The sequence below is a fragment of the Rhinoderma darwinii genome, chromosome 4 (genome assembly GCF_050947455.1).
Source record: "Rhinoderma darwinii isolate aRhiDar2 chromosome 4, aRhiDar2.hap1, whole genome shotgun sequence".
NCBI lineage: Eukaryota > Metazoa > Chordata > Amphibia > Anura > Rhinodermatidae > Rhinoderma > Rhinoderma darwinii.
In genome coordinates, this window is record NC_134690.1 from 389,309,412 (window position 1) to 389,328,391 (window position 18,980).

The 18,980-nt window shown below is 48.8% G+C and overlaps 1 protein-coding gene and 1 long non-coding RNA gene across 2 annotated transcripts in view; one reads left to right on the forward strand and one right to left on the reverse strand.

The window, feature by feature from the left end:
* Positions 1-18,980, forward strand: part of RPS6KC1 (ribosomal protein S6 kinase C1) — a 148,160-nt gene that overhangs the window by 58,945 nt on the left and 70,235 nt on the right. The window contains exons 8-9 of the mRNA XM_075863323.1: positions 10,852-10,973; positions 16,475-16,567. Coding sequence (XP_075719438.1) covers positions 10,852-10,973; positions 16,475-16,567 — 215 coding nt within the window. The remainder of the gene's footprint in view (positions 1-10,851; positions 10,974-16,474; positions 16,568-18,980) is intronic.
* Positions 16,298-18,980, reverse strand: part of LOC142760249 (uncharacterized) — a 131,344-nt gene continuing 128,661 nt past the window's right edge. The window contains exon 5 of the long non-coding RNA XR_012883282.1: positions 16,298-16,644. This is a non-coding gene — a long non-coding RNA (uncharacterized LOC142760249). The remainder of the gene's footprint in view (positions 16,645-18,980) is intronic.

Sequence of the window (18,980 nt, forward strand, 5' to 3'; positions counted from 1 at the left end):
AAATATATATAGTTTTTTTAAAAATGTTTTACTACAAGGAAAAAACTGATTGTTAAAAATAAAAATTTTCGTTTTGTCGCCATATTCTGAGAGCCAGAACTATTTTAATTTTACGTCGATTGAGCAGTATGAGGGCTTATTTTTTGTGGGGCGAGCTGTAATTTCTGTTGGTACCATTTTAGGGTAGATGAGACTTTTTGATTCTGGTGTTTTTGTTTTTTTACGGCGTTCACCATGCGGACTAAATAATGATATATTGTTATAGTTCAGACTTTTACGGACACATCATTACCAGTTATGTTAATTTTTTTACAAATTTTACTTTGTGCTTATGGGAAAAGGTTTTTTTTGTAACATTTTTTTATTTTTATTTTATTTATTAAAAAAACTATATTTTATGGTTTTTCACTTATTTTACTTGTCCCCCTAGGGGACTTGAACCAGCGATCGTTGTATTGCAGTATATAGTGATACTGTCAGTCTCCTATGATCATAGGAGTACAAAGATGGCGGACCTGGGACTTTCATCAGGCTGCCATGACAACCAACGGCTCCCCACGATCGTGTTGCGGGGGGTCGTTGTAACGTTACAGGGGGCCGTCCCCCTGTTTCTAGTAATTTTAAATGCCACGGTCTCTATTGACCGCGGCATTTAACGGGTTAAACGAGTGGGATCGCGCTTGAGTGGGATCCCTCTCGTTACCCTTAAGTGTCGGCTGTAACACACAGCCGACACACTTACTCTCAGCCCGCTCCATACTCCCCCACCCGACATGCGATTTTTCTATATATATATATATACATACACACACACACACACACACACACGGCGGATGTCCGGAAGGGGTTAAGGGGAATGGCAACATCCAGTTGTTAATTATACATTTCCAGGAGGAATAAAAGAGGAATGGCACTACGCACAAATCTATGAAAATATGTTCCAGCATTCTGATTTCATGAGGAATACAAGTATTTACTGCAACAGACGTGTCAGGAGAGGTGATACGGCCTCTTTAAGGCATCAGTTTGATTTTGAATCCATTTTACATTATAAATTTAGATATAATCCTCATCCAATTTTCGAGAAATTTCTCAGATTTTTTTGCTTTGCTCCTCTTTTACTAATCTTGAGTACCAGCGCATCATATTTTATTCATATTGTGCATTGTTAGAGATGAAGTGTATGCTCCATGAACTGTACAACAGTCTCGTGGGAAATCAAGTACATCTCACAGAACACAGCTCAGCGGACTGTAGTGCGTTACAAAGACCGCACGGGGTCGGGTGACCTCTGTTAATATATGTGCGGGTCCTAGAGCTGGGACCCGCATCTATCGGACATTTATGGCACAGCCACAAGATACGCCATAAATGTCTAAGATGGGAATACGCCTTTAAAGGAGGTGTCTATTTAAGAAAACCCGTTCTCATATAAACTATTTGGGAATTCTGAGTTAAAGGGATTTTCCTATAACTCCACAGGATAGGTCATAAATGTCTGATAGATGCAGCTCCCACCTCAGGGACTCCCACCTATACTAGAACGGGGCCCCCTAAACCCTTTGACTGCTATCACTGACTCCCAGCCATTTCCTGTCTTTATGGTCGCGAGTTACGAAAACATCGTAACTCGCTGAGCTACGCTGTTTCCGTAACTCCCATAGTATTGAATAGTGGTTACGGAAGCAGCGCAGCATGCGAGCTGCGCTGTTTCCGTAACTGCCATTCAGTTCTATGGGGCTAACGAAAACAGCGTAGCTCAGCAAGCTACGCTGTTTTCACCTTCATGGTCGGAAGTCAGCCGACACACAAAGAGGTAGAACGGGGTTTAGGGGGCCCTGATCTAGAGGTAGGTGCGGGTCCCAGAGGTGGGACTCGCATCTATCAGACATTTATGACATATCCTGTGGATATGTCGTAAATGTCCCTCGTGGGAAAACCCCTTTAATTTGGGGGGGGTCCTCTCTTCAGGATCCTCACCTCTTGTCCAGAGTGGAGAGCGGTTACAAAGAGCGTCTCTCTCACTCTTGAGGACCTGTCCTGTCCTGCATTACACAGACAACCCATTTATATGAATAGACACTGTGTAATTCTTCATTTCCCCTGTGGTGGCACTGCAGGCAAATTGAACACTTACTACCAGGTTACTCTATAGATTACAGCTGATCGCTGGGGTGCCAGCAGGTGGACACTTTGTGATCTTCTTATGGTCAAGTGTCTTTTCTAACAAGTAAAGAATTGTCCAAAGCGGGAAAACCCCTTGAAAGGCGACCTGTCACTAGGTCCTACAAAGTGAGTGATTAGTCTCACCTAATAGCCTCTGTGTCTAATAGTCCAGCACGGTTTGTCCTGTACTTGTGCGTCCCCCCATTGCAGAGCTTTGTACCCCTCTTTATTTAGCAACCAATATGGAAATGACCCGCTGGCTAGCCAAGTGGGTTTGGCCGCCAGCAACTATTAATGGGCGGAGCTACCACTGAGCCTCTGACCTATCAGCGTGAGGCTGTCTCATAAAGACAGTCTTCAGCCAGCGGGTCATTTCCATATTGGATGCTAAATAAAGAGGGGTCCATAGCTCAGCAACGGGGGAACGCACAAGTACAGGACAACCAGCGCCGGACTCTTAGACATAGCGGCTATTAGGGGAGACTAATCACTCGCTTTGTAGGACCTAGTGACGGGTCGTCTTTAAGTCCATGGCTGCTTTACTCACGGCTTTTATGCTGTGTATTAGTCGTTTAGACGTCTACAATATCCATATGTTGTACACTATGTTCTGAGTTACATCAATCCCTCCACTTGTTATATCCCCCACCCCCCCCTTCCCCCGCATACGCCCTAATACGTTTCATCTGAAAGGATTATTTACATTCAGCGTCAAAACAGTTATTTGCCTCCTCGCGACTCCCAAAACATTTCTATAGGTCGCATTGTGTAAAAACTCCGCACAATTAATTGGCGCTCTCAGGCAGCTCATTGTTCCTGCGAGATGGGCGCCGAGGCGTGTTATTGGTACGTTTCGAAGCAAAGGAGTAATTTCTCGTCTGCCTGTAAATGTGCGTTGAGTTTGGTTTTACAGGTAATTAAGTCGCTTTTGAGTTTATGTTCCGTTTGCACTACCAGAGAAAAGGCCTCCGAAATAAGCACTTGCACATTGCAGCCGCCGCACCATCATTTGCTTAAAAAGACTTATAATTACAGCTGACGAAGCATGGACACCATAAAAATGCATTAGTTAGGCTTGACACGTTAATTACCTGTTTTTGCAGATGTTTTTATGTATTGTTATGCGAACAGTTTACAAAATAATTACAGGAAAGTCAAATGGAAAATAAACCAAGGGGGAGGTTTTCGTCGCTGAAATATTTTCATTCATGCGGATCTGGATTAGGCGCAGCTGCTTATTTCCCCAGTAAAAGCCGGGAGTCTCGAAGGGTTTATATTAAGGGTCTTTATTTTCAGGAGTCGTGCTGCATTTTAAGTGTGAGCAGCGAATATATCATCCGAGCAGACTGAGAGCACTACCTGGATATACACATTATATACACACCAGGTCCGCAGCATGGGAATGTGTCCTGATATTATTATAAGTCCAAATTATATTTATAGTTCAGGCTGACACATTGCCTGGTTCTCAGGATGTGCGGGATAGAAGACTCTTAGGCCTCATGCACACGACCGTGTTCGGTCCGTGATATACGGTCCGCATGTCGGCCGCTTGTCCCGGACCGTACAAAGTACAGGGAGCCGGGCTCCTAGCATCATACTTATCTATGACGCTAGGTGTCACTGCCTATCCACGTAACTACTGTCACACACTAAAACATGATTACAGTACGGGACAGTAGTTCCGCGGACAGGCAGTGACCCCTATCGTCATAGATAAGTGTGATGCTAGGAGCCCGACTCCCTGCACTGTGTTCGGTCCGGGACATGCAGCCGACATGCGGACCGTATATCACGGACCGAACACGGTCGTGTGCAAGGCCCCTTAGGCTCTCACTCTTTGCCCCCTCGCTCCTGCGCTCTATGGCCCCTCGCTCCTGCGCTTTCTGGCCCCTGTGCTCTATGGCCCCGCACTCTGGCCCCTCACTCCTGCGCTCTATGGCCCCTCGCTCCTGCGCTCTATGGCCCCTCGCTCCTGCGCTCTATGGCCCCTCGCTCCTGCGCTCTATGGCCCCTCGCTCCTGCGCTCTATGGCCCCTCGCCCCTGCGCTCTATGGCCCCTCGCTCCTGCGCTCTATGGCTCCTCGCTCCTGCGCTCTATGGCCCCTCGCCCCTGCGCTCTATGGCCCCTCGCTCCTGCGCTCTATGGCCCCTCGCTCCTGCGCTCTATGGCCCCTCGCTCCTGCGCTCTATGGCCCCTCGCTCCTGCGCTCTATGGCCCCTCGCTCCTGCGCTCTATGGCCCCTCGCTCCTGCGCTCTATGGCCCCTCGCTCCTGCGCTCTATGGCCCCTCGCTCCTGCGCTCTATGGCCCCTCGCTCCTGCGCTCTATGGCCCCTCGCTCCTGCGCTCTATGGCCCCTCGCTCCTGCGCTCTATGGCCCCTCGCTCCTGCGCTCTATGGCCCCTCGCTCCTGCGCTCTATGGCCCCTCGCTCCTGCGCTCTATGGCCCCTCGCTCCTGCGCTCTATGGCCCCTCGCTCCTGCGCTCTATGGCCCCTCGCTCCTGCGCTCTATGGCCCCTCGCTCCTGCGCTCTATGGCTCCTGCGCTCTATGGCTCCTGCGCTCTATGGCTCCTGCGCTCTATGGCTCCTGCGCTCTATGGCTCCTGCGCTCTATGGCTCCTCGCTCCTGCGCTCTATGGCTCCTGCGCTCTATGGCCCCTCGCTCCTGCGCTCTAGGGCTCCTGCGCTCTAGGGCTCCTGCGCTCTAAGGCTCCTGCGCTCTATGGCTCTCCTCGCTCCTGCGCTCTATGGCTCCTGCGCTCTATGGCTCCTGCGCTCTATGGCTCCTCGCTCCTGCGCTCTATGGCTCCTGCGCTCTATGGCTCCTGCGCTCTATGGCTCCTGCGCTCTATGGCTCCTCGCTCCTGCGCTCTATGGCTCTTTGCTCCTGCGCGCTATGGCTCCTGCGCGCTATGGCTCCTGCGCTCTATGGCTCCTGCGCTCTATGGCTCCTGCGCTCTATGGCTCCTGCGCTCTATGGCTCCTCGCTCCTGCGCTCTATGGCTCTTTGCTCCTGCGCTCTATGGCTCCTGCGCTCTATGGCTCCTCGCTCCTGCACTCTATATGGCTCCTCGCTCCTGCACTCTATGGCTCTTGCGTTCTATGGCTCCTGCGCTCTATGGCTCCTCGCTCCTGCGCTCTATGGCTCCTCGCTCCTGCGCTCTATGGCTCCTCGCTCCTGCGCTCTATGGCTCCTGCGCTCTATGGCTCCTCGCTCCTGCGCTCTATGGCTCCTGCGCTCTATGGCTCCTGCGCTCTATGGCTCTCCTCGCTCCTGCGCTCTATGGTTCCTCGCTCCTGCGCTCTATGGCTCCTGCGCTCTATGGCTCCTGCGCTCTATGACCCCTCGCTCCTGCGCTCTATGGCCCCTCGCTCCTGCGCTCTATGGCTCCTGCGCTCTATGACTCCTGCGCTCTATGGCTCCTGTTCTCTATGGCTCCTGCGCTCTATGGCTCCTGCGCTCTATGGCTCCTGCGCTCTATGGCTCCTGCGCTCTATGGCTCCTGCGCTCTATGGCTCCTCGCTCCTGCGCTATATGGCCCCTCGCTCCTGCGCTCTATGGCCCCTCGCTCCTGCGCTCTATGGCTCCTCGCTCCTGCACTCTATGGCTCCTCGTTCCTGCGCTCTATGGCTCCTGCGCTCTATGGCTCCTGCGCTCTATGGCTCCTGCGTTCTATGGCTCCTCGCTCCTGCGCTCTATGGCTCCTCGCTCCTGCGCTCTATGGCTCCTCGCTCCTGCGCTCTATGGCTCCTCGCTCCTGCGCTCTATGGCTCCTGCGCTCTATGGCCCCTCGCTCCTGCGCTCTATGGCCCCTCGCTCCTGCGCTCTATGGCCCCTCGCTCCTGCGCTCTATGGCCCCTTGCTCCTGCGCTCTATGACTCCTGCGCTCTATGACTCCTGCGCTCTATGGCTCCTGCGCTCTATGGCTCCTGCGCTCTATGGCTCCTGCGCTCTATGGCTCCTGCGCTCTATGGCTCCTGCGCTCTATGGCTCCTGCGCTCTATGGCTCCTGCGCTCTATGGCTCCTGCGCTCTATGGCTCCTCGCTCCTGCGCTCTATGGCCCCTCGCTCCTGCGCTCTATGGCTCCTCGCTCCTGCGCTCTATGGCCCCTTCTCCTGCGCTCTATGGCGCCTGCGCTCTATGGCGCCTGCGCTCTATGGCTCCTGCGCTCTATGGCTCCTGCGCTCTATGGCTCTCCTCGCTCCTGCGCTCTATGGCTCCTGCGCTCTATGGCTCCTGCGCTCTATGGCTCTCCTCGCTCCTGCGCTCTATGGCTCCTGCGCTCTATGGCCCCTCGCTCCTGCGCTATATGGCCCCTGGCTCCTGCGCTCTATGGCTCCTGCGCTCTATGGCTCCTCGCTCCTGCGCTCTATGGCCCCTCGCTCCTGCGCTCTATGGCTCCTGCGCTCTATGGCTCCTACGCTCTATGGCTCCTGCGCTCTATGGCTCTCCTCGCTCCTGCGCTCTATGGCTCCTGCGCTCTATGGCTCCTGCGCTCTATGGCTCCTACGCTCTATGGCTCCTGCGCTCTATGGCTCTCCTCGCTCCTGCGCTCTATGGCTCCTGCGCTCTATGGCTCCTGCGCTCTATGGCTCCTGCGCTCTATGGCTCCTGCGCTCTATGGCTCCTGCGCTCTATGGCTCCTGCGCTCTATGGCTCCTGCGCTCTATGGCTCCTCGCTCCTGCACTCTATGGCCCCTCGCTCCTGCGCTCTATGGCTCCTGCGCTCTATGGCTCCTGCGCTCTATGGCTCCTGCGCTCTATGGCTCCTGCGCTCTATGGCTCTCCTCGCTCCTGCGCTCTATGGCTCCTGCGCTCTATGGCTCCTGCGCTCTATGGCCCCTCGCTCCTGCGCTCTATGGCTCCTGGCTCCTGCGCTCTATGGCTCCTGCGCTCTATGGCTCCTGCGCTCTATGGCTCCTCGCTCCTGCACTCTATGGCCCCTCGCTCCTGCGCTCTATGGCTCCTGCGCTCTATGGCTCCTGCGCTCTATGGCTCTCCTCGCTCCTGCGCTCTATGGCTCCTGCGCTCTATGGCTCCTGCGCTCTATGGCTCCTGCGCTCTATGGCTCCTGCGCTCTATGGCTCCTGCGCTCTATGGCTCCTGTGCTCTATTGCCCCTCGCTCCTGCGCTCTATGGCTCCTGTCTCCTGCGCTCTATGGCTCCTGCGCTCTATGGCTCCTGCGCTCTATGGCCCCTCGCTCCTGCGCTCTATGGCTCCTGGCTCCTGCGCTCTATGGCTCCTGCCCTCTATGGCTCCTGCCCTCTATGGCTCCTGCCCTCTATGGCTCCTGCGCTCTATGGCTCCTGCGCTCTATGGCTCCTGCGCTCTATGGCTTCTGCGCTCTATGGCTCCTGCGCTCTATGGCTTCTGCGCTCTATGGCTCCTCGCTCCTGCACTCTATGGCCCCTCGCTCCTGCGCTCTATGGCTCCTGCGCTCTATGGCTCTCCTCGCTCCTGCGCTCTATGGCTCCTGCGCTCTATGGCCCCTGGCTCCTGCGCTCTATGGCTCCTGCGCTCTATGGCTCCTGCGCTCTATGGCTCCTGCGCTCTATGGCTCCTGCGCTCTATGGCTCCTGCGCTCTATGGCTCCTGCGCTCTATGGCTCCTGCGCTCTATGGCTCCTGCGCTCTATGGCTCCTCGCTCCTGCGCTCTATGGCTCCTCTCTCCTGCGCTCTATGGCTCCTCGCTCCTGCGCTCTATGGCTCCTGCGCTCTATGGCTCCTGCGCTCTATGGCTCCTCGCTCCTGCGCTCTATGGCTCCTGCGCTCTATGGCTCCTGCGCTCTATGGCTCCTGCGCTCTATGGCTCCTGCGCTCTATGGCTCCTGCGCTCTATGGCTCCTGTGCTCTATGGCCCCTCGCTCCTGCGCTCTATGGCCCCTCACTCCTGCGCTCTATGACTCCTGCGCTCTATGGCTCCTGCGCCCTATGGCTCCTGCGCTCTTTGGCTCCTCGCTGCTGCACTCTATGGCTCGTGCGTTCTAAGGCTTCTGCGCTCTATGGCTCTCCTCGCTCCTGCGCTCTATGGCTCCTGCGCTCTATGGCCCCTCGCTCCTGCGCTCTATGGCTTCTGCGCTCTATGGACCCCCTCGCTCATATATAGTTAAAATTATACAGCGACTTCCTCACACTGTTCTCTCTCCTACCTCTCCCCTCTCCCCATATGTCTTGTGTAAGTTACACTCCTTTTCACACCCTCTATCTGTCTACCTGGATTAGGACACAAGGGGAAGACGCTCTGTTTGGCTATGTTCACACGGAGTATTTTGGGGGAGGAATATCTGCCTCAAAGTTCCAAACGGAATTTTGAGGCAGATATTCCTCCCCCAAAATACTCTGTGTGAACAGCAATTATCGCGCCGTTTTTCGCCCGCGGCCATTGAGCGCCGCGGGCATAAAACACGCTTTCTCCTGCCTCCCATTGAAGTCAATGGGAGGTCGGAGGCGGAAGCGCCCGAAGATAGGGCATGTCGCTTCTTTTTCCCGCGAGGCAGTTTTACTGCTCGCGGGAAAAAGACGCCGACGCCTCCCATTGAAATCAATGGGAGGCGTTCTCGGGCCGTTTCTGCCGAGTTTTGCGACGCGGTTTCCGCGTCAAAAAACTCGGCAAAAGACCCCGTGTGAACATAGCCTTACGAACACCCACATAACAGCCCACATGTACCCTTCGCGCTAGAAATGCCAACTTCTCCTGTAATGGTTTTCGTTAATTTCAATGATCAACACACCTAAAAACATATTGGAGGACATGGAATTATTTAAATGATATTTAGCAATTTTTGCAATGGACCCTGTGGCACTAGAATCCCTCATTACCCTGAAGATATCACAGCCGCATTGCTGTCGTAGTCCGATCACGGCTGTTTTGGTCTGACACTGGTGTAAATGTCATACATAAGACTTTCTGTGCCGTCCATGTCCCTCTCCTCTGTGGGACTTATACAAGATGTGTAGACCCTTCCAATGTTAGCTGGAACTCTGTATACTGGCCGTGAACTGGTAAGTGATGGATGGATTCATGCATTGCTTGGTCAGCATCTGGTTATCAGATCGCTCCCAAAAGCTGCCATTATCCATCTGCCCTGTAAAGCGTGCCGGCTGCCGTCCTTTATCCAGGATCTTGGGAACTGCCGATTACACAGTCCATGTGCGCTTCTTGGACTCTGCGTTTGTGACTCCCTTGCGAGAAGCCCACAGCCGAGACCTGCAGAAAATGTGTTCTCCGCCACAGTCTTAAAATCCCCCCCTTTTTTATTTTTTTTGCTTTTGAGCCGAATCTACAAAGACTCTTTTTTTTTTTTTTTTCTTAAGAAGTAACTAAAGTAAAGAGCGAGTAGAGACATTAGGTTGATACAATGTGTGTTATATTCCAACATATTATACTTTTTTTCTTGATTGTTTTATGTAAAATATTTTATTAAAATTTTCATTTTATTACAAAATAATAGAACTTCATTTCTTTGGCTTCCTTTAATGGTCCGCTCTCATGACCTGTCTGTTTTAGTAAATACTTATGTTCTCCAAAAAATAAGAATTCTGGAGCATCTTTTCTTAGATCTCTGCATTGTGCTGTCCCTCTGTTATTCTTCCTGGAAATGTATGAATACATTGACAACTGGGTGTTCCTATTCCTCTTGTCATTGGAGCAGTGCTAACAGCATCTGACTGTGTAGGGACGCACCCCATTGACAAGGTGAAGGGTAATGTCCAGCAGACAATTTATCCCTGCATTTCCAGGAGGAACGACAGAGGAACATCACAATGCAGAGTTCTAAGTAAAGATATTCTAGAATTGTTATATTATGGGGAATACAAGTATGCACTAAAATAGACATGTCAGGAGAGGTGACCGGTGTTCATTACTTAAAGGTGATAGGCAGTAAGGCTTCATTCACAGAATCACCGGATCCGTTGCATGACGGAAACCATTGAGTTTATTGGATTTTTGTTGAGTTTACGTCACGGTGTCCGTCGTTTTACCGGACAAAATACTGCAGCATTCTGTGCTATTTTGTTTGCCGTTTCTGACCGGATCTGACACGGGCCCCTAACTGAGCCTCCAACGCAGATGTGAACAAAGCCTAAATTGGGTTCTAATTGCTCAATCCATTGCTACATAACTATTGCAGTGGAAAATTATTTAAGATGAAGGTTGTTGAATGTTGGATTTTCTTCTACCATTTTGGGAGGGTGATATCTACAGTCATATAGTCCACAACAGGACGTTAGCCAAAATGTGTTCACTTAAAGGGACATTAAAGTTAAGCAAACGAATATTTTTAGCCAGGCTTTACCGTGATATACCGATATACTTTGATCCAGGAAGATTTCAAATCCAGATGTAAAAGGGAAGAAAAAAGTGTATATATATCACAGGAAGCATCCATATTGTTCCCTCCCACTAAGTGAAAGGGGTGGAGCTTAGGCTGTGAGCATCTTCATTGAGAGGCTTCTTCTGCTGCAATAAAGACCAGGCAAGCTAAGCTCCTCCCCTCAGACATTCAAGCTGAAGATGTCGGAGTCCAGGAGGAAATGGACCAGAGTTTAATTTCCCCTTGTGTAGGGTCACTAATGATGAACTAACAATAGGCTTCTTAATCTTATTCTTGTGTTGGAACTTTCTACATGTTTCATTCATTTCGGAAACTAAAATGAATCTGTCCTCTTTCTTTCAGGGGAGGCAAGTCCAACACGACGTGAAGCGGTGAAGAAGAAGACGGCGGAGTATCTGATGCGCGCGGAGACCATTTCCAGCTTATGTCTTAACCCTTCATCAGACACGAGCGCGATCAGAGAAGTAAGTTACCCCCATTATTCTGTAGCATAGAACAGCTGGTAAGGCCCCGCGTCTGTGTGTGAGGGTGGAAAGTGGAGTTCCAGGGGCCAGATGTACTAAAGGGGGGAGGATATACTAAGATGGTAAATTTTTCAATTTTTGGGGTTTGCAGAGAGTTTTTCTGCACCGGTAGCCAGTAACACAGTCTGCAAAAAAAAGATGCGGAGAGATGGATGAATCGCTAAAGTTTTGTATTTAACCTAATGTATACCAGCCCAATGGAGGCCAAGAGGACGCTCCTTTGTCCTCTGTCTGGCTAATGGAGCCCTATGGTAGGGCTGGGCAATTATGACGTAAATCAAAATCACGATTAATTGAACATGTAACTTTGATTACGATTCTTTAGGCCACACCCCATATTGCATGCCACACCCCTTATTTGCAGGCTACGCCATTGAATTAATATTTATCCCCTGGGCCTGCTGTATACTATCGTATGTAATATACCCCCTGACACTGCCCAAACACAGTATATTGCCCTCATAGTGCTCCGCACACAGTATAGTGCCCCCATAACTGCCTCTGCATCGTATAATGCCCCCATAGATGGCACCACACAGTATAATGCTTACCAATAACTGCCCTCCACACAGTATATTTCTCCCCATAACTGCCTCTACATTGTATAATGCCCCATAACTGCCTCTCCATGCAGTATAATGCCCCCACTGCTGCCCCCAATAGTGCCTGATAAAAATAATTATGTACATACTCGCCTAACCCCGTTCCAATGATGAGTGGAGGAAATCCCTCTGCTCCTCTGGTCTGTGCAGCTTGGCGCAGACTTGCGCGATGACGTCACTGCTTCGCGTCTGGCGATACATAAAAGAGAACGGTAGAGCAGGGACCTTACGGCTCCCTGCTCTACCATTGGATTCAACTGTATCTGCGTCCTGAAGATGCAGATACAGTTTAAACTGGGAGAAAATAATTGAGAAAACCAAATTTCGCAAGATGACGTCGATTTAATTGCGCTGAATTTCGATTATTTTTCAATTAATTGCCCAGCCCTACCTTATGGGCACATTTAGCGTGTGCGCCTGGAGCTTTCCTGGCGCACACACTAAACGTAGGGCAAAAACTTGATACGGAGATATCTTCCCTTAAATGCAATGCTTCTAGGGGAGAATACCTTTGCAATACAGCATATAACGGAGCATGCCGCGATCATATGGAACCCAACAGAAAAAACCTCGATATGACTGGTGGTGCATAAATGTTCAATAGGCCGTATAGAGGTCTATGGGCACCGTATTACAGCTGCGTTAAGGGTCACATGTACCGTGCTGAATTTTGCATGTTACATGGTTGCGCTATATTCACTTTCAGCCCCAAATGTAAAACCATTGAAGAACATTTATAGAACATTGATGTAAAGAATTTCAACTTTCTAGCTTTTATTTTGTTTTTGTTCATTTTGTATTAAGTCTGAAGATTTCTGTAGCAAAAACATCCTGTAAATTGTGCTTTTTAGATGCTCAGTGCCATAGAGGCTCCACCTAGTGGCCAGATCATAGATTATTCACATTTAAGATTTTTCATGCAGTTTTGTGCAACTTCATTGATTTCTTTTGGAAGAAGGACGAGGCAGTTACTTCATCGTTATCACAGTTTTTCTACACTTCTCAGCATTCCCTGTTTCTCAACTAGACAAATGCAAAATAACCTTATACCAGTGTCTGAATATATAAGACAGAATATGTCGGACACATCTCTGATAGACAGATAAATGTTTGGTCATTGATACCAGATCATGTTTCTCTCTCTATAAGCATAGATGTCAACAAGTATTGCCCTGCAAATTGAGAGGGATGGGTCAGGGAAAGTTCTCCTACTGTGATTGGCTGCTAGGTAGCGCTTTTCTCTGGGTGACTGTGTGACAGACAAAGCAGTCCCAGGAGATCTAATATGGCGGACAGGAAGCAGTTGTCAGGCACGTTTAAAGTGCAACAACTGAGCTTACAAGAGTAGGGCTCTACAATTTATCAGTATTAAGCTCAAATTACTGGGATCTGCATTATTCACACCAAAAATGCCTGCCCCCCCCCCCTTACATTAAACCTTTATTGGCAGTTCATACAATTTATAACATGCCTGATCTTCTAATGAATATCCATATCCGGTATGTTGTTTGTGTTATTTGACGTGTCATAATGGTGTTTGTATAACCATTACATTCTGATGTCCGAGCCTGACTGTTATACAGAGACGAGTGGCGGTACAGTACAAAGGCACTGCTTATCTCACCCTGACATCTATAACGCTGCTGCCGTGTGTATTATCCAGTACTTTGTGCCAACTGCTGCAGAACACCATAATGCACACCTCAGCTGCTGAAGTACCTCTTAATACACAGTTCAATTGCTGCAGAATGTCATAATACACACCTCAGCTACTGCAGAACCTCATAGTACACACCTCCGCTACTGCAGAACCTCATAATACACACCTCAGCTGCTGCAGAACCTCATAATACACACCTCAGCTGCTGCAGAACATTATAATACAGATCTCAGCTGCTGCAGAACATTATAATACCCAACTCTGCTAATGCAGAACACCACGATACACACAGCTGCTGCAGAACATCATAATGCACATCTCAGCTGCTGCAGAACCACATAATACACACGTCCGCTATTGCAGAACTGTATAACGCACACCTCAGCTGCTGCAGAACCACATAATACACATGTCCGCTATTGCAGAACTGTATAACGCACACCTCAGCTGCTGCAGAACCACATAATACACACGTCCGCTATTGCAGAACAGCACAATACACACGTCAGCTGCTGCAGAACATCCTAATACAACACTTTGTTCTCTATAACATTTGCTCCGTGACGGTCCGTTGTGGTTTTATATTCACACTTGGGCGCAGGTTGTTAATCGCCGGTCCTGCCGGGGTTTTCTCTTTATTGCTGCACCTGTGCTCATTCCGTGTTTTATAATGTGCGCAGATCACACTTATTATGGACAGGCGGATACGACCGCTGCTTTACTGTAATCCAAATGTAAGGGTTGGGGAGACGTTTTAGCGTTTTTTCTATTTACTGCTCTTTTGTTTTATCTTTGTTGGTGACACACAGAGGTTAGAGAGACAATTCTACAAATACTCCCTCCAAAAAATGTAAGAACATGAATAGATTCTTGAGTCTCCTTCAGTCGACTTCAGATGTTTCTTTGTACTTTTTTATTTTTCTAGGAAAGTTTGGTGGTAACCAATATTGCACCCATTGCTGAGGTTGTCATCCAGCTTTCCTATACTCCTGAATGTCTCTTGCTGTATCCTTCGAGATACACCCCAACCCCCACATAACCTAATTTAGCAGAGTTGCCAATCAGTAAAAAATGAAAGCATTTTACATTAGAGCTGCTATACCGTCACCGGTGGCCATATTGTTTCCTCCATATCACGGCCAGCACTAATGAGCGCTGATTCCCATTGAAAGCATTAGGAGGCAAAAGTGAGACGGTTTCAGCGCTGAATCAACGTCGGAATCAGCATGTAAATTACACCGTGTGTACACGGCCTAAAGGAGTGTTCTGGGATATTACATTGTTGGCCTATTGTTGACCATCAATGTGTAATGTAAGGGGGATCACACTCCCGGGACCCCCACCGATCTGCAGAATAAAGGGGCAGCTCTGTCTTATTCCAGTAGGACTAGATCATGGATGCACAGCCCACGTCTCGGGGCTGCATGTGGCACGCGATGTTGTTAAGCGAGGACCCCAATAGTTTAGAAAGACACGGCTGTCCTCATCCTTCTAATGGAGAGACGGCAGCTTCGTTCTCTCTTACACGGACCATAGATATTAGTGCACAGATGTATCTTCTATGTAAGAAAGCAAAGGAGTGTTGTGCAGCAATTCCCAGCTGGCACTACAGGAGGTGCTATGTGTTACGGGGGCACTGTGTGGTTGGCACAATTTGAGGTGCAATGTGTGGCTGTCACTGTTATGGGGGCACTGATCTGTATAATTTCTATTTTACGGAAATTAAAGGATTAATCCAGGCAAAACTGTTACAGTATAATGCCTAGTTCAGCCCCTCCGGCCCTGCACACGGCATACATAGTGCGTCAGTTTTACCCAGAGTAATCCTTTAAAGGGGTTGTCTCAAGATTAAAAGTTATCCACATGATAGGTGATAACATGCTGATCAGTGGGGGTCCGACCACTAGAACCCCCATCACAAGAACGGGGTCCCATTCCTCTGAATGAACTGAGCGGCAGGGCTGGGACTGCCGGAGATAGCCGAGTACAGAGCTTGGCTATCTCCGGCAGTTCCATAGAGAATGGAGCAGCAGGGTGCAAGCGCGACCTGCCGCACCAATCATTCGGGGGAACGGGACCCCATTCTTGTGATCGGTGGGGGTCCCAGTGGTTGGATCCCCACCGATCAGCATGTTATCACTTGTTCTGTGGTTAGAAGATAACTTTTAGTCTTGAGACAACCTTTTTAAAAGGGTATATCCATCTCAGACATTTATGGCATTTCCCCCAGTCCCCTGTTTGGTACTCCAGAGAGGACGTTATAAGGCGGAGAGGTGGCCACGCATGCGCTGCGCTGTCCATGTGCCGTAAATATCTCAGATGGGAATAACCCTTTTAGTTTTATTGCAGCCCTTGGGAGCGATACAATCTAGCAAAGTAACCCCCAGACCAGAAAGTATTGTGCCTTGTTGGTCCAGGTTATCGTTCTCAGTGGACAGGTGGTCATCGGCCCATGTAAACCGGTTTACATGGGCCGATAATCGGCCGAACAACTTTGTTGTTCGGCTGGGTCAACATGGCAACGATCAGCTGATCGCATCTTTCATGCAGCCCTAAAAATCATTGTTGTCGGAAGCACATCCCCTGTATGGGGACGGAACGATCGTAAATGTACAGTCTGCATCGGCCCATGTAAAGGTTCTTTAAACGAGCGCTGATCGACTTGTTATCTCGCTGATTGGCGCTCGTGGTGGGCAGAAATCTACCTGTATAACCCAGCCTTAGGCCGAATCATTGTAGCTCTATGGCCGTCTGATAGGTGGGGCAGTTGTCTACTCGTGTCATGCACAGGTCAGGGCTATTGAGAACTTATAATCCACGGTATAAGGAGGATCTTTCCTTCTATCACTTTTCTAAATCTACTTTTTTCATAAATATTTTCGAACATGTGAGCAGAACATCCGTACTTTTCATTTCCCTTTAAAAAAAAATAAAAAAATCTATGCCTATTTCTCTATTACGTTGTGTTTTTTGTTTTTTTTTCTCTTTCCTTCTCCATCCTCTTAATTTATTTACTCGTAACTTTAATAATTAGAACCACACATAAAACGTCATCTTTCATCTTGGGCTCTGTGATTTATGATAAATTTAGTTTCCTTCGGCCTGGCATTTGCTCCAGCAGGCGGCCTTCCTTCAAGTACCACACTGATTGATGTCTTATCTTTGATATGTTCCATTAGCCTCCAGGAGCAGAGAGTTCAAGGCCCTCTTCGAACCTGAGGAGTCCTGCGGAGGAACTGAAGGCCTTCAGAGTCCTTGGGGTGATTGACAAGGTAATTCTTCAGCATCTCTTCAAGAGTTCACTCATAAATCGACCGCATGCTGACATGGTCTCTTTGAAGCCGAGGATCTTAAGGATATGAAACAAAAGGGGAAAATGACTCGAATGCATCTGCACTTTTAAAATAACAAAAGCAACGGAAGGTAAAAAAAAAAAAAAAAAAGGCGAGCTTTATGTAAGCAATCCATCTAAGCGCCTGCAAAATCTATTTGAGATAGAGGGCAGAGTACATCTTTTTTTTTTTTTGGTCAACAACGTGGATCAGCTTACAAAGAGGGGTCATGATGTATAAAGGGAGACTGGATTTCTTTCTAATTGGAGGTCAGGCAGTGGGTTGAAAGGAACTGGTTATGTTTTACATACTGCAGAACACAATAATCATGCCATACCAGACCGGTCCTCAATCACTCGCCATAAAGCACTCACCATTCTGACTCATAGAGGGGGCTTCCAAGCGAGGGATCCCCCTGTGACATCATATGCCCTTTTATGGACAGGGCTTGTCCTGATGGGACAATCCCTTTAAGTGAGGATGTTGGGTGGCATTAATTTGAATTGAAGGCATTCAGTATGAGTGTTCAGGTTAAAGGGTTGTACTTGTTAGCCCTCCAGTACAGTAGTTTTTGACCAGATGCCGGGTACCCCATAAAGGGGATAAATAAAGCCCAACGTTGTCAATGGACATTTAGCACCGGGTTCAGTTGGCCTCCTAGGACACCTATATTCTTACTTTCATGAGGAATTCATTCTATCTAAATGCCATTTCTTATTGTAATGCAATTTTTTTCTAAAAAACATTATATGGTAAATTCTCCCATCATCGCCTGACCCTAAGGTGGGTCAAAGACTTTTGATTGTTTGCCCTATGAGCGAGCGATCTGTCAACAGCTGTCACCCTAGACTTCCCCTCTAAGGCTCTGTTTACACGCGTCGTGGTTCCCGGATACCACTGGCTCCCAATGGCTTTCATTGGGGTCCGTTGGATTCAGTTTTGGTTTCCGTTGTTTTGACAGATTAGCACCAAATATGCTGGTACTGCCGAAGGAGGGTCAGAACGAAGCCTCTTGGCATTGTGAAATAATTTGAAATGCCCGGGTATTGTTCTTTTGTGTAAAGTCTCGTTTTATGCTGCTTACTATACTGCCAAGTGTCTGTTGTATAAAGCAATATGTTTGTGACATTTTGGTGCCAAGTATCAATAATGCTGTGACGTTACTGGTGCTAAAACACTATGACATCATGTGGTGCCATGTGCCAAATGTGGTGTACGGGGCCTGCTGCCAAAATCTTGTGACACCGTTTTACCCTGGTGACGATACCTGAATGGTTTTGTTCTATGCAGAAGCCCCATCTTTTGCCCCCCTTTTTCTCCTCTACCAAATTTCACTTTCACTTGGATTTTGTATCTTTATAGTGGTTGGAGCTCCCCTTTTGTATGCAGAGCTCTCAATCAGCTGCATAGATATAAAGTTAAAGGGTAACTAAACGTTCAACAAACTTCTGACATGTCATAGTGACTGGTCAGAAGTTTTGATTGCTGGGGGTCTGAGCACTGAGACCCCCACCAATCGCTAAAACGAGCGGCAGAAGCACTCGTGTGAGCGCTCAGCCGCTTCGTTTCTGTTCGGCTTTCTCCGGAAAGCCGATGTAGTGGAGTATGGGCTCATAGACTTTCTATTGGATCCGTACTCCGCTTCTGCCATTTGGTTTTAGTGATTGGTGGGGGTCTCAGTTCTCGAAACCCCACTAATCAAAACTTCTGACTTGTCACTATGACATATCAGAAGTTTGGTTTGTTGATAGTTAGCCTATAAATAAAAAAAAATCTGGATGTCTGCAGTCACCACCAGGAGGAGCTTGCTGCATAGAATGAGTTTATTGAATTAACAGTATGCAGTGAGCTCCCCCTAGTGGTAACTGCAGACAGGCTGAACTTTACCATTTGTCCATATAGTAAATTTGGAGCCCTGTAGCAGAAAAAAACTCTCTAACCACTATGCAATATAAAAGATCTAATAGGAGTGTTGGACGTAGAAACAACAGGTGGGCACTCACTAAGTATTTCTTTGAATTTGTGACATTGGTACCAGTCATGCCACTCACTCTTTCATATCTTTAAGAATTCTTATTTGACATTGTGCGTTACAGAGTAGAGATATTATCCATGCCACCATCAGTAGCGTCCCCGGTGACCTTGTCTGTTATTTGCTAAGGTGACAAATGGCTCGCCCTGCTCGCTTGTTCCGTGGGCTTGCCTGTTGCCTGCCTCCGGGTCTGCGCCTCCCCTTCTGCTGACTTGTGCCGGATTCCTTCCATCTCATGTCTCAGGGCTTTGATGCATATGTTCTGAAGGTGGCCACACTGACTTTGGTGGGGAGCAGATGGTAAACCTTCAGGCTGCCACC